This window comes from Tetrahymena thermophila (assembly GCF_000189635.1).
Source record: "Tetrahymena thermophila SB210 genomic scaffold scf_8254654, whole genome shotgun sequence".
In the NCBI taxonomy this organism is placed as follows: Eukaryota; Ciliophora; class Oligohymenophorea; order Hymenostomatida; family Tetrahymenidae; genus Tetrahymena; species Tetrahymena thermophila.
The window spans coordinates 312,639-327,320 of NW_002476422.1; the positions used below are offsets into that span (position 1 = coordinate 312,639).

Consider the following 14,682-nt stretch of genomic DNA (forward strand, 5'->3'; position numbering starts at 1 on the left):
ATTGTATTTGAATGATTATTTGTAACAAAAATATCAAATAAACATAATCATCATATTAATTAAAAATCCATATTGCTTAGTCTGCTTATCAAAAAATTAATATTGATTCTTTTGACTATTTCTGATATAATTATTCTTATTACTGCTTATCAAAAAACTAATTTTAACTTTTTTCCTCAGCTAAAATAGATTCTTTTGACTATTTCTGATATAATAATTCTTATTAACTTAAGCTCTAAAATAAAGATTTAATTACTATTCTTTATAAAAATATAATGCTACTTTAAAAATTAATTTATGTGATTCTGCTTTTTAATAAAATTATTATTCATATTTTTCGTATGAATTATTAAAAATTTAAAAAAAATACTTTAAATTAAATTAATTATTAATAATTGATTTTTTAATTAATTAATTATGTTTTTTTAAATTTATGAAATTATTTTAAAAATAGCAATGCAATTTGTATTATCTATCCCTCCCTACCTAATGCGAAAAATATCATTTTGGCTTTATTAATGAAAAAGTAAGGAAGGAATATCAATTTAAAAAAAATCTAATAATTATTATAAAAAATATGATTATTATTCATTTATGAAATTATGTCAAAATAACATTTTTATTTGAAGATCAATTTATAAAAAGATTGAAAAAAAAATATTATTTATAATTGTCAGAACATAAAAAAATATATAAATCGATCAATAAATTAATCAATCAATCAATCTAGCTTTCTACAAATTTAAAATTTATTTTCATAATTTTATGCAAAATTCTTGTTTTTCTTTTTCAATCAGAAATGAAGTTTATTTTTCATATTTCTTGATTTTTGCATGTTTTATTTTAAGCTATTTTTCTTTTCGTACATGCTAAATTAAACTTTTGAATCATCAATACAAGCATCTGTTTTGTCAAAAACAACAGATTTACCTTAATAGTTTTTAAGGTTATGAAGAGTAATTTTGTTGTAACCAGCAGGAATAACAACACTTCTTATCTAAGGAATCTTCAAAGCAGGTATACCGTTGCATAAACTTACTGATTGTCCTTTAAAGTTACACTCTGAATAAACAGTTGGGCATTTAACATCTGGAATAGAAGGAGTAGTGGGTTAACTTGGCTTTGTTGGGGTTGTAGGAGTAGTGGGAGTTGTAGGAGTGGTAGGAGTAGTGGGAGTAGTGGGAGTAACAGGAGTGGTAGGAGTTGTGGGAGTAACAGGAGCAACGGTAGGATTAGAATCTCTCAAATCAAAGTTACTTTCTCTGTAAGCACCACTACCAGCTTAAATCCAAAGAATCTTGACATCAACTCTGTCGCCACCAGTAACTCCTTAATTAGGACCAACAATGACTTAATAAAAGTTAGAAGGAGTATGTCTTGCATAGTTGTTGCAATATCCTCCTTGTCCTTAACCAGCAGCGTTTTGAACCCATCCGTATGTCTTATAAGTTTTTGGATTGTATCCTTAGTAGATAAAGAACCATTATCCGAAGTTATCGCCTTAGTTGAGATATCCATGTTGAACTTTAGGATCCCAATTCTAAGAATCATATGTTTCAAACATAACTTTGTTGTCTTAAACAAAAGACTTCAAGACTCTATCTCCAAGGGTATTAGAATTAATATCTTGATTAGCAGATAAACGGAAGACTTAGATTTCGTTGTTAACCCAAGCAGCTACTCTAATCCAGCCATAGACAGCAAATTCCAATTCATTATTCCATTAATTTTAAAAGGTTTTTATGTATGGTACGCTGTTGCCAGAAGAGATTGTAAAATCTGTAACAACTACTGTTTAACTAGAGCAAGTGCTAAGGAATATTCCTAATATTAATATGACTTAAATATATTTACTCATATTTTTAATTAACAAATAAAATTTTATTTTGATTAATTAATTATGAAATATCTAATTTGCTCAGAGCATTTAATTGCCTAAGGAAGGGCAAAGAAAAATAAACACTGATTAAAAAATATTTACGTTTTTATTTGAATTAAAAGATACTTTTTTAATTCAAAAACTAACGTTTTAAAGTTTTAAAAGAAAAAGCAACGGATAAAATTTACTCTATTTTTGTTAGATTAAAAATATAGATAAAAACAAATTTACATTATTATTAATCTTGATATTTGAGAATTAGCAAATCAATGAAATATTTTAAACATTCATTAATTTGAATATTGAATACCAGCATTTTACTTTTTTAAAATGATCGTTTTTGAGATATTTTAGTTAAGCATGCTGGAGGTATATTCTTAGCGTTTTCCTTAATATAATTTGATATCTTAACTATATTAATTTAATTAAGACTTTATGAATTTATTTGATTTGAAGACATTTGACCTCGAACTTAAATCTATTAATTACTTATTAAATCCGATTCTATTTTTAATTAAAAGAAATTTTGTATCTTATACTGTCAACACAGATCACAGATTATTAAATAGTATGATATTAATGCTTTATTTATCAAATTGCTTCAAATCGCATTTAATTTAGTGGTCTTTTTTGATTTAATCGAAGGATAGTTCGTTTCAATTCATTTCCTTAATTCACCTTAATAAGCTTTACGACTGATAAGCAATATTACAAAAATAATAATAATGCCATTACATGTAATTTTAGTAGCAATTTTTTTATACAAAAAATAAATAATTTATTATTTTAAATTCTATTTTAAGTTAAAAAATAAATTATTTTTTGTTGAATAACTTTAAGATATTATTAAGATGTTGTTGTTGAAATTCTTTCCTTTATTTAACCAAGTGCTTATGTTTGTTTAGTCTAATTTCCTTCATTTTATTTACTAGATTTGTGTAGCTAAGATTTCATTTTATTTATATAAAATAATGGACATTCATTTCAATGCAAGAAATAAAATAATATTTTATGATTTTTACTTCAAAAGCATGTTTTATTTTATGGAGGAAAATTTAGTAAATTGATCATATAAATTTTGGATGCCTTAATTCTAACAATTCAAAAACTAAAGTTAATCTAATAAATAGATTAAAACTCTTCTATAGGTCAATCATATATCAAAATTAATAATTAAGTGACATATTTTTAAAATTGATTATGATTTATTCTATTTCTACTCATTAAGTAACAATATTTTCCTGTTTTAGTAATTTTTTAAACATAATAAGTCCGAATATTAATTATAAACACAAAGTTTATTCGATGCTTACATTGATAAAATTAGAAGTATTAAAAAAATTTAAAAATAATATTTTAATTATATTTGGGGATATTTTTGGTTAAAAATAATATTAGTTATTTTATTGTAGATTTTTTAGCCGTTAATTATTTGATATCATAATTTGTATATTAATGTTCATTATAACTTTAATAATTAATAATTATACAAAAAATACTTTAGTAGAATAATATGCTATTATTTATTGAAGAATAGTAATAATATTATCGCAAGATAATTATTTCTTAGTGCACATATTAATAGAAATTCCAAATATTATTTATTAATACATTTATTTAATTCATTTTAAAATTTATATTTTTTATTGGATAAGTAAAAATAATTCTAATTACATTATTTTTTATTATTATTTTAGTTAATTAATTTAAGGTGTATTAATATTTTTAGATTATTTAGCTCTTGAGATAATAAAAAATAATTTATGCCCTAATTACATATTTACAATAATTACTGAGTTAACATTTTTTTTTTGCATTCTATTAATCCCAAATTTCTCTAAAAAAATAATATTTAATATTATAATTTGTAAATATATTATTTTAGATAAAAATAAACTATACCTATTTAAATAAATCAAATAAGCAATTAAAATTAAAAGTAAATTTATAGAATATATTTGTGATTATTGTAAAACTTATTTCTTAAAACTTTAGATTCAAACAAATTATACAATTTATATTTTTTCATGATTGAAAAATAAATTTATAATTATTCTTTCCTCAATTATAAATTAATTAATTGTAGTAATGAAGAAACTCTATTGTTAAAATAATTAATGATTGAATATTTTATTTATTTAAAGTAGGAATTGAAAGATAAATGTATCAAGAAAATATTGGAAATATCAGGATTTTTTTTAATATTATTTTTGAAACTATATTTAATTTTATCCAGAGGCTGGTGCATTGATTTTACTTAGCATTATTTTCCATAATTTACACAGGAAAGAAAATAAAAGCATAATTTTTCATTTTTTGACCAATAAATTTTTTTTTGACTTGAAATTTTTTCTTATAATTTATGACCAATTAATTTTGTTTTAATAATCAAAAAAATAAGCAGTCTAAATAATCTTGAAGTTTATCAAGTTAGATTTAATAGCTAATTTAATGATTCAAACATATTTCAAAATTTGGCAAATATGTTTAGCTAATAAGCAACTTTTACACTTAGTTAGTGTAAATATAAGTTCACATTCTTTTGTAAAATATTTTTTAACTTATTTATGACAATAAATAAACAAGATAAAAGATCAATTTGAAATTTTTAACAATATAATTATTCGTAAAAATTAAATAATTATTTTTAAATAAGGACTTTGTATGATTGTGTTAATTAATACAAAGGTTTCATTTATTTTGAAATTCGAGACTTGAGACGTGAAAATTTTTGATTTCTAGAAGAAAATTAGTTTAATAAGTGAAACTTATTATTAAGTTTCAGAAATTATCTTTATAAATCTTTGTTAAGATATTTTAGTTATTTGTTAGATTTAATTTGATCTAAAATTTTGAAATCTATCAATGCAAAATTGCAATTTCGAAGTAGATTAGTAAAAGAACTTCATTTTTATAAAAATAGAAGAACTTATAATTAATATGTATTGTAATCATTTTTGATAAACCATTCAATATTTAAATTATAAAATAGCTCTTAACAATAAAATTCAAGATAATCTCAAATTTCTTAAAATATTGTGTAAAACATGGTAAATAACTAACTAACTAAATACTATCATAAACATTAATTTTTGTAATAGCAATTTATATTTTTGAAATCTTAACTTATTTACAGATTATTTTAAAAAAGTATTTAGAATCTAGTCTAATTTGAAAATATATTCGAGTTACGTTTTAATTAATATAAAACCGTTGTAAAATACTAAATTAATTACATATCACTTTTATAATTTTGCAAAAATTTTTTATGAAAAAAAAATTAATAATTTTTTTGATAGATTTTGAGTTGTGAACCACTAAATTTATTTGTATTTATAAAATGTGGTTATAATATCCATACAAGTAATTATGAAATATATTGATTGATTTTTTTGGTAATTCTTTGTTAAGTAAGTAAGTTAAAAAATATAAGGAAAAGGTGAAAAAAGAAAATTTGTAATATTATAAAAAATTATTTATTACTAAAATAGCTAGAAATTTAGTTTACATCAAGACTGACGGAATTTTAGAATGATAGATTTAGTTTGCTACGAATCGTAATTAATTTAATCATGATATTTATTATTATTTCAAAGAATATCTCGAAATTGATCAACCATCGATTAGCTATTTAGTGTGTAATGTATTCGGTAAATTAATAAAGTTGGATAATTTTATAATTTATAAATTGATTTATTCAAATACTTTTTATCTTTGTAACAAATAAATATCGATTTCCTCATAAAAATTTTCATTCAATTTATAAATTAAAAATCACAATTAAAATTAATAATTATTAAAATAAGTAAGTAAACACGATAAAACAAAATGATTAAGATGGGTTTTTAGCCAAGCAATAGCAAGGAGCAAGTTGAACTTGTCTTTTTTAAAAAGTGGAACATTATCTACAGAGTTAAATTTTACTAGAATAAGAAGGTCTTGTATTTATGCCATTTGATTTAGTTCATTTTAGCTTTGACCACGCTTAGTATACTGTATGCTAAAGTCAACACTAACTTTAAATATGGCATTTATCTAAGTCCTATTTGCTTAATTTACTCTTTTATTCAGATAATCTTCATTAAAAAAACTTTGACAAATCCTAGATACCACTGGCTTATTTAGTTTATACTCTTGGCAGTTTTGCTTTCAGTCTTTTTAGGAGTTTATTTTTATATTTATAATCCTACATTTAAATAGATGTTCAATGAAGGTTAAAACTGTAAAATAATCAAGGACAGCAGGGCAGTCCTTAAGGATGGTTCTTACTTAGAAAATTTTCAGGTCTTAACTGTCTAGTTCAATTACAATGGATAAACTTTTTAGGGATGCGGTTGTGGCAGTGATAAATACGAAGAGAGTATATACTAAACAAAAATTGAGCCTTTTCGCTATGTGAGTAATGAAGAAATGACTGCTTTGAATGAATAAACAATGAAAGAAGAAGAGGATATTTCAACCATCAAAATGCCCTCTTGGATGTGCTAGCCTTTTACTGACTACCAAACTGATATAAAAGGGAATGGATCTTAAAATAAACCAAAAGTCGATGTTGAGACATGTTATTTTAATTTTTATGGAGTCGATTCTCTATATTTAGATAATTAAAACTCCTCTGATTATTGTAAAAAGAGTGAAAGCTTTGTTTAAGTCATTTTCAAAGAAAGACCTTATTTCCCTGTTGATCAGTTCTGTCTCCTACTAATTTTTACTTTGTTAGCTATTTTTTCATTCTGTCTTAATTGGATTTTAGTCATTATTGTTCACTACCTGCTACCATGTTTGAGAGTTGAAGTAGAATAAGACTTTTTCAAATTAGATAATAAGAACTTGCCTATTAAAAAGTCAAATAAAGTTATTCCTACATAAAATTTGTCAAAAAGCTAACCTCAAAAAATTTAATAAAAGAAAAATGAAACAAAATAAAATGAGGGCGTATTTTATAAAATAAAAAAATTATTTGATTATTTAACAAAACCAAAAGTAAAAACCTTGCCTATTTAAAAAATAGACATTAAAAACGATCAATAAACTAATCAGTAATAGCAAACAAATAGAAAATCCTCGCTAAATAACTCTTAATTAGCTGAAAATAAAATATTGATCACATAACAAGAAAAAGATGGACAATCAAATCCTTAAAGTGTACTCTAAATTAATAATGAATCTTGTTGCGATGAAAAGTATACAACTTAGATATAGCAGCCTGTAAGTTCAAAACAGTAGTAAAATGTTGTTTTCTTTTCTCTTCCTCCAGCCAAAAAGAAACTTCTTCCTCCAATCGAAATGAATATTAATTATGACGAAGTAATCAAAGAAAATACAAAGAAAGAAATAGAAGAAAAAAAAACAATAGGAAATTCTCCCGTAAAAGAAAGTTAAAAAATAAAGAACTAGTAATCAATTGATGTCCCTGATTTAGTAATTTCTTAAAATCATCATCTCCACTCTATTTTACTCAAAGGAGCTAAAAAAGGTTTGAATTAAACTTTCTCTGAAAAAAAGAAGTCTAAAGTAAAATTTGTCAGCCATAAAGACTTAGATTAAAATCCAATCTAAAAGAAAAGTAGTGTTAGTGAATCAAACATAAAATGACAAATCTAACTAAAAAATTCTTTAAATAATTTAATCCATTAAAAAAATAAATAATAATCTACTCAAAATGCTAGTTTAAGGACTAGCTTATGTAAATTCATTCTTAATTATACAAATCACTAATATAAAATTTATTATATAATATAACTAAATATTTATTTTCTATGTTAATACGTAATCAAAACTTAATTATTTTCTAATTATATTCTTATTTATTCCTAATATCAACTCAATTTCTATTTTTTAATTGCTTCGAATTCCTTCAAATTCATAAATAGAAGTTTAATAGAACATTTATTATTTTCTACCAAAACCTTAAAAAAAAGATTATAATAAAATACCTAACGTACTCAATAGATTATACAATGATTATAATTTTATCTATTCTCATATTTATTTGTTTGAAAGAATTATAGTATGTATTTTTTCATTTTAAATAAAAAATTATTAAGTTTATACATTTGCAATTTAAAAAATTTACGCAACATGAATTGTATGTTATTTATTTTTAAAGTTAGACTTATTTTATTTAAAAACAATCAGCTATGAAAAATTGACACACAATTAAATCAATTTTCTTTAAATAATGTTATACAAATGAATTTTTATTTTCCCTTAATAAAATTTTCAATTTTTTAATAATTATTTAATAATCTATTAAAGAGCTCCACAATCTAAAAACATAAAAATCTATTTATTACTCAATGTATTATTTTTTAATTAAAAAGTTTTATAAAAAAAAACCTTTATACAGAGCACTTGATTTTATCTTCGGATGTTTAAGAAAAATATTTTTTTACTTTTCATTAACAAATTTTTCACATAAAAATCTATTTTTTAATGGAAAATTAAATAATTATTTCTTATTTTTTTACCAAAAATATTTTCTTTAAAAGACAGAATATTTTTTTTATCAATCTTTCAATTATTATTTATATTTTTTTATAGAAATTTTTAGCTTTCAAATTGCAAAAAATATATTTTTAAATTTACTTTAAAACACTATTGTATTATAATTATTATTACGAATTTAAATTGGAGATTTGCTTTTAAATGAATTTTAGATCTAAATTTCATTTTAATTATGATAAATATTTATTTATTTAGATTTTTTTAGTAATGTTTGAAAGAAAAAAAATAGCAAATAGATTAATTTTGAAATAGTTTTATAATTATAAAAAAAAGAAATGAAATAATTTATTCTTCTCATAATTATGAAAGCACATTTGTAAAATTTTTAATACAAATATTTATTAAATTTTACAAATATATTCCTTTAGCAAAAATTTATTAAAGCAGTATATTTTGCATCAAAAAAACTAAATGGTTAAAATAAAAAAAGACATTCGAAGCAATTGCCACAAAATAAATTATTCCAAATATTTAATTTATTAGAAAGAAAAAGTAAAAAATATATTGAATTTAATTTTTTTTTATTCAAGTGAAATAAATATTAAAAAAATACTTTAGAATCTTAATCTAATCGAGGGTGAAGAAGAAAAATTTCTCAGAGATAGTCTGATATTGAGTAATCTTTAAAGAATTACTAAGTCATAGTTAGAGATTTTGATAATTGTTCTTACCATAAAATAAGATTTAAAGCTAACTTTATTTAATTTATTTAAAAATCATTAAAAAAAAGAGTTAACATAATCAGTTAACTATTGAATTATTTTTAAATTAATTATTATAAGTTTAATTATTTAAGTAAATCGCACCTTTTAAAAAAATATTATGTAGCAGACTCAAGTATTTTATGATTTAAGAAATGTAATTATATTTTTTATAAATATAGCCAATTATTATTTAATTTAAAAAATAAAATAGTTTCTAACTTGTTAATCTTTTCAGATCAAAGATCTTCAATTGAACCTTTTGTAAAACTCTTTTCTCTTCCTTAAAACTTTTTTAAATATTAAACAGATTAATTTTATTATTTAAATAAACTTTTGTAAATTTTAAAGTAAAGAAAATTTTGGTGTAAAAGAATCAAATCAAACTGCAGACTAATTAGTTAAATACGCCAACCTCTAGAATTTATTTCTCAATTTTAAGTACTTTGCTAAAAATTGAAATCTAAATAATTAATTATTTAATTTGTTTTATTTGCTAAGATGCAACAAACTATGTTTGACTGGAGTATCAAATCTAGCAATATGCTTAGGAAAATGTATAAACCTTTAGCATTTATACCTTTAATTTGAGTAATGATTAAATAAAAAATGTTCATTAGATAATTAATTAAATTTGATTATATTTAAATTAGTTAGAATAATATTGATGAAAACGGAGCTTTTAATTTAGGAAAAGAGATAGGAAAATGCTTCAAATTAAAATCTTTGTCTATTAAAATATGGTTTTAATTTCTCTTTTTTAGGATCCATAAGGATTAATTAATTATTAAATTATTTCATTTTTAAAAATTAATCAAAATATATTAAAATCTTTAAAAAAGTTAGAATTTAATTAAAGATAATGGTTTATCCAGTTTAAGCTTGGGGCTAACTAAGTGTCTATCTATAACAACTCTCAGCTTATATTTTTCGTAAAAATTAGTCTTAATTAATTAAAACAGAAAAATAAATTATGTTTAAATTAAAATAATTTATAAGATAAAATCAAATTTAAAGTAATGGAGTATCTGGTTTAGCTGATGCTTTGCAATAAATAACTAATCTTTAAAATTTAACACTTGTTCTAGATGGAAAGTAATCTTACTTAAATACTTATTTAATCAACAAAATATGTTAAAAAGTTTTTTTAATTTAAGCAAAATTTTAGTTAATATTTATGAATTCATAAATTAAATTTAAAATTCATTTTAATTTTTAAAAGAGGAAATACGATTAATGATGAAAACATTTTTAATTTAGGTTAAAAATTAGGAAATTGCAAAAATCTTTAAATTTTAGATCTGGATTTGAGGTAAAAAAAGTTTAAATTCATATTTATATAATATAAATTTTCAATAATTAAGGTCACTTTATTATTTTGTCAATTTTCAGTCTAAAGACTTAAAATTAATATTTTCAATAGAAAATTTTTTTAAAAATTTTAATACAAAATATCCACTAAAATACTAGTTAATTTATTAGTACTTAGCTATATTTCATGCGCTCTTAACTCAAAGCACATGCTAAAAAGAATTTGATTTTATTTATTCAGTTTAGTTATAATTATATTTTGTTTTTATTAATTTTTTTTATAATAAGAAATAATGAAATATTTGAAAAAGGAGCTTTTGGATTAGGAGTTGGTTTGGCAAATAATATTAATCTTATATCTTTAAAACTTTCTCTTTTGTATAGAATAATTAAAATTTCATTAATTAAAATAATTATTTTACTGAAATTAGAACTCTAAATAAAATAAATGACAAGATAATTAAAGAATTTAGTAAAGGATTTGTTAATATTAATTAGTAGCTGTTAGTTTTTAGTTTGAATTTAAAGTACTCTTTAATTAAATTTTTAAATATTATTCAAATTTATTTTAATTTTTGAATATAAAATTAACAATTTAGCAACAATCAGATTAGAGAATTGGGAACACCATGCTTTGGGAAAGCAATAGGAAATTATATGAATTTACAAGAGTTATAATTAAAATTTGAGTAAGTAATATTTCTATTATAATTAACCATAATTTATAATAATTTATTTTAGATAAAATTAAATTAATGAATCTGGAGCTTTTGAAATCGCTAATGGTATCAGCTAGTGCCTCGATTTGGCAACAATAGAACTTATTTTATCGTAAAAAAAGAAAAATTTAAGTTTATAATTAATAGTTTTAATTTGTAATTAATCTGATGATTTTTAAATAGTTCTAATGATTTAAATGATAAAGCTATGTCATAAATAGGGTTTACACTAAGTAAATTAAAAAAACTGAGAAATCTAACTCTGATTCTCAAGTAAATTTATATTTTGAATTACTTTCCAAAATTAACTCATCATACATTTATTATACAAAAAGAATTAATTTTTGATTAAACTTTTTAATTTTAATTAGTTGTAATTGCATAAATGATGAAGGCTTAATTGATTTGAGTAAAAGCTTAAATTAGTGCTCAGTTATTTAAAATTTAAAAATTGATTTATTGTAATTTTTTTAATTATATCAAATATAAAATAAAACTTTTTAAAATTTTTAATTTTACTTGAGTTTCCACTAAAATAAAAAAAATAATTTAAGCTCAAATAATATTGGTGATATGGGTATAGCTATTTTAGGACATTAGCTACAGTAATGCAATCAATTAAGAAAATTAGAAATAGATTTTTTGTAAATTTTTTATGATTTAAAATATTTCTAATAAACTTTATAAATAGGGCAAATAAAATAAAGTTAGTCAGATAAAAATTAATTTAAAAGATTTTTAAATTAAAAAGATTAATAAGATCAAAGATATCAATTTGATTATATCATTAAAATTTAGTCTACTTTTATTCAAATATTTTTGTATTTTAAAAATAATAAAATATTTTTTGTTTTGTGCAAAACTATACAGTTATTATATTGTAAAAATTAACATTTAAAACTATCATATAATAAATAAAAGCAAATAAATATGTAATAATTTGTATAATTTCTTGAAAATATAATTTTATTGAAATAATTTAAATACAAATATTAAAAAGATTAATATTTAATCATGTTAATTGATAACTTTTTTGTGTTTATTTTGTTTTAAAAACATAGCTATCTAGCTAGCTAAAAAAATGTTTCTATAAAAATTGTAATTCTTTTGAAAATAAATTATTTAACTTATAAATATTTTTTTTTTTATCAATTAACAAAATATAAAACTGATTTTTTTAACAATATTTCTTGTTTGCATTTAAGTTTGAAAAAAAATGAAAAGAATTATTTTATTTCAACAAAAAAAATTAATTTAATTGAATTTGTTTAATTTAAATAAAGTATTTTTAAAAATCATTAAAAAAATTACTTTGAAAGATCCTACATATTAAATACAATATATAAATACATTTTAATAATTGAGGACTTGTTATCAGTAATAATATTTATCTTTCATGGAATCAAAAATGAATGTTTTGTTTTCTTTAGTTTGAATGTATTCCTTGATTTGAGGAATATTCTCAATTCTTTTCAGGTACTCAGTAAAAATTTAGATTTTAGGATAAAATAATTAGAAATTTCTTAAAACTTCGTAAAAGTAAAGATCTACGTATGTAAGATTACCTAATAGATATTCTTGATTTCCAAGTTATTTCTTAATTTTCTATTATTATGATAAAATTTAAAATAATTTTTCTATGATTGAATAAAAACAAAAATAAAAATTTTTTACTTCAAACGTAATATTAAATTGTTCATTGAAAATCTTTTCTTTCTCTTCTTTGAATGAGGGGATTCTCGCTTAAGCTTCAAGTTTATCTAATAATTCCTTTAAAATCTCCTAAAGTTGTAGATAAGTAATTTCATTCTAATTATAAGAACCATCAACATTCTATCCAATAAGATCAAATCTCTTGAACTTCTTAATAATATAGATAGGAATAACTTTAGATTCTGTCACAACTACATCTCCATCTATAACATAGGGTAAATTAGGGAAGTTTGTATTGAGATTTTTCTTATCTGTACCAAACCACTCCTCTCCATTCTCATGATAAAGTTTATCCTAATATTCCACTTACAAATATTCAAGCAGCAAGCGGATAGATTATCCGTAACCTCTTAAGTTCCAATATCCAAGTATTATCATTTAGTTTTTTATTACTATTATAAATGTTTTTTTAAATTATTCTTTTTAAATTATTAAACTTTTCCCTTAATTTAAAGACAAATTTCAGAAAACTATCTGTTAAAATATATCAGAAGAATTAATTTAATACAAAATATAATAAGAATTCCTTCAGATTTATTTCTGATAAATTATTAAAAATAAAAGTTTTGATTTGAAATCCTGTATTTTTTATGATAAAATACTAATATCAGTTATTTCTTAGAAAAAGAAAAGAACAATATAATATTTTTAAGTAAAATAATATTTAAAGCACAATTCAAAAATTTATTCTTTTTTTTAAAATTATATTTTAAGATTTTATGATTAAATATTTTTTTTAAACAACTTTAAGAAAATCAAACTTAAATTATTTTTGAAATTAATTTAGCTTCTAAATTAATAAATGTTCTTTGTTTTATTTTATTGAATTTTATTCAAAAAGCTAATTTCTATAATCTTTCTTAGAACAATTCTTACATCAAATAATAAATTTTAGAAATTGTCATCGAATAAATATCTATTTACAGTTTTAAATTAGTGGTAAATTATTAATTTTAAGTTGGTTTTCATAGTAATTCTTACTTACTTACAAATTCTGAGAATTACATTCTTCTCCTTTAATTTTAGATATAGTCACTAATTTTTGATTGTTTAATTTAAAAAAATTTACCATAATTCCTCGATCGATTTGCATTCAATATTAAATACTGTAGTGAGCAAGTAAATAATTTCAATAAAAATGTTTATTTCTAGTGCATATATAATTGGTAAAATTTATTAGAAGAAATACATTATTTATTTATGAATATGTATTTAATTTTAACTTTAGTTTTATAAAAATTAAGATTTACTTTTTGTTAAAAAAATAGAATATAATCATTTATACTATGCGTTTAATAAAGAATATTAAAACCTAAATAAAAATAATTAGATTTTGGAATACAAAAACAATAATTTAATCTCTAAATATTATATTTAAATACTGAATGTGTACTTGATAATAGTTAAAAAAACAGGCAATTTAAAGTTATTTATAAAGATAATAAATTGATTTTTCATTTATTTTAGTTAAACTCTATTAAATTTATTTTAATTTCCTAGTAAATGTTGAAAAAGTAAATAAATAAATAAATAAACTTAGTATAACCTCCCAGATTAGATAAATAAATACCTTATTAATTAAATATTTTCGCTTACATCTAAATTTCAATCAAATTAGTTTATTTTTAATAATCAAACTTTTCATAATCTAAAGTTGAAGAAAATTCGAAGATAAAAAACAAATAAATAAATAGTGAATAAAAGAAAATAACTTAAAATGGGAGTAGGATTGATGGATATTCAAATCTTGTAAATTTCAAATATTTTCTTGAATAATAAATAAAATTAATTGAAACTTTTCATAAAATACGTGATTAATCTTTAAATTTTTGAGTTTTTGAGTGATAAATTA

The 14,682-nt window shown here is 20.3% G+C and overlaps 4 protein-coding genes across 4 annotated transcripts; 2 read left to right on the forward strand and 2 right to left on the reverse strand. All coding sequences in view use genetic code 6, as the record gives it.

The window, feature by feature from the left end:
* Positions 1-793: 793 nt before the first annotated feature.
* Positions 794-1,873, reverse strand: TTHERM_000516399 (carboxy-terminal crystallin fold protein 7p; the record flags this gene model as incomplete). The annotated part of the gene is made up of 1 exon (XM_012797471.1): positions 794-1,873. Exon 1 carries the CDS (start codon positions 1,856-1,858, stop codon positions 794-796), a length of 1,065 nt encoding a protein of 354 aa, XP_012652925.1. The 5' UTR covers positions 1,859-1,873.
* Positions 1,874-5,641: 3,768 nt separating this feature from the next.
* TTHERM_00516400 (transmembrane protein, putative) lies at positions 5,642-7,696 on the forward strand. The gene has a single exon (XM_001015251.2). It carries the CDS (start codon positions 5,708-5,710, stop codon positions 7,472-7,474), a length of 1,767 nt encoding a protein of 588 aa, XP_001015251.1. The 5' UTR covers positions 5,642-5,707; the 3' UTR covers positions 7,475-7,696.
* A 1,512-nt stretch (positions 7,697-9,208) lies between these two features.
* Positions 9,209-11,896, forward strand: TTHERM_00516410 (hypothetical protein; the record flags this gene model as incomplete). Its single annotated transcript, XM_001015252.2, has 15 exons — positions 9,209-9,244; positions 9,302-9,351; positions 9,439-9,528; positions 9,589-9,678; positions 9,741-9,830; positions 9,930-10,019; positions 10,087-10,182; positions 10,687-10,776; positions 10,830-10,925; positions 10,998-11,087; positions 11,140-11,229; positions 11,301-11,390; positions 11,489-11,578; positions 11,672-11,761; positions 11,809-11,896. The coding sequence occupies 15 exons, from the start codon at positions 9,209-9,211 to the stop codon at positions 11,894-11,896; spliced, it is 1,266 nt and encodes a 421-aa protein (XP_001015252.2).
* A 595-nt stretch (positions 11,897-12,491) lies between these two features.
* TTHERM_00516420 (glutathione S-transferase, amine-terminal domain protein) lies at positions 12,492-13,208 on the reverse strand (the record flags this gene model as incomplete). The annotated part of the gene is made up of 2 exons (XM_001015253.1): positions 12,492-12,722; positions 12,792-13,208. 2 exons carry the CDS (start codon positions 13,206-13,208, stop codon positions 12,492-12,494), a joined length of 648 nt encoding a protein of 215 aa, XP_001015253.1.
* Between the last annotated feature and the right edge of the window lie 1,474 nt (positions 13,209-14,682).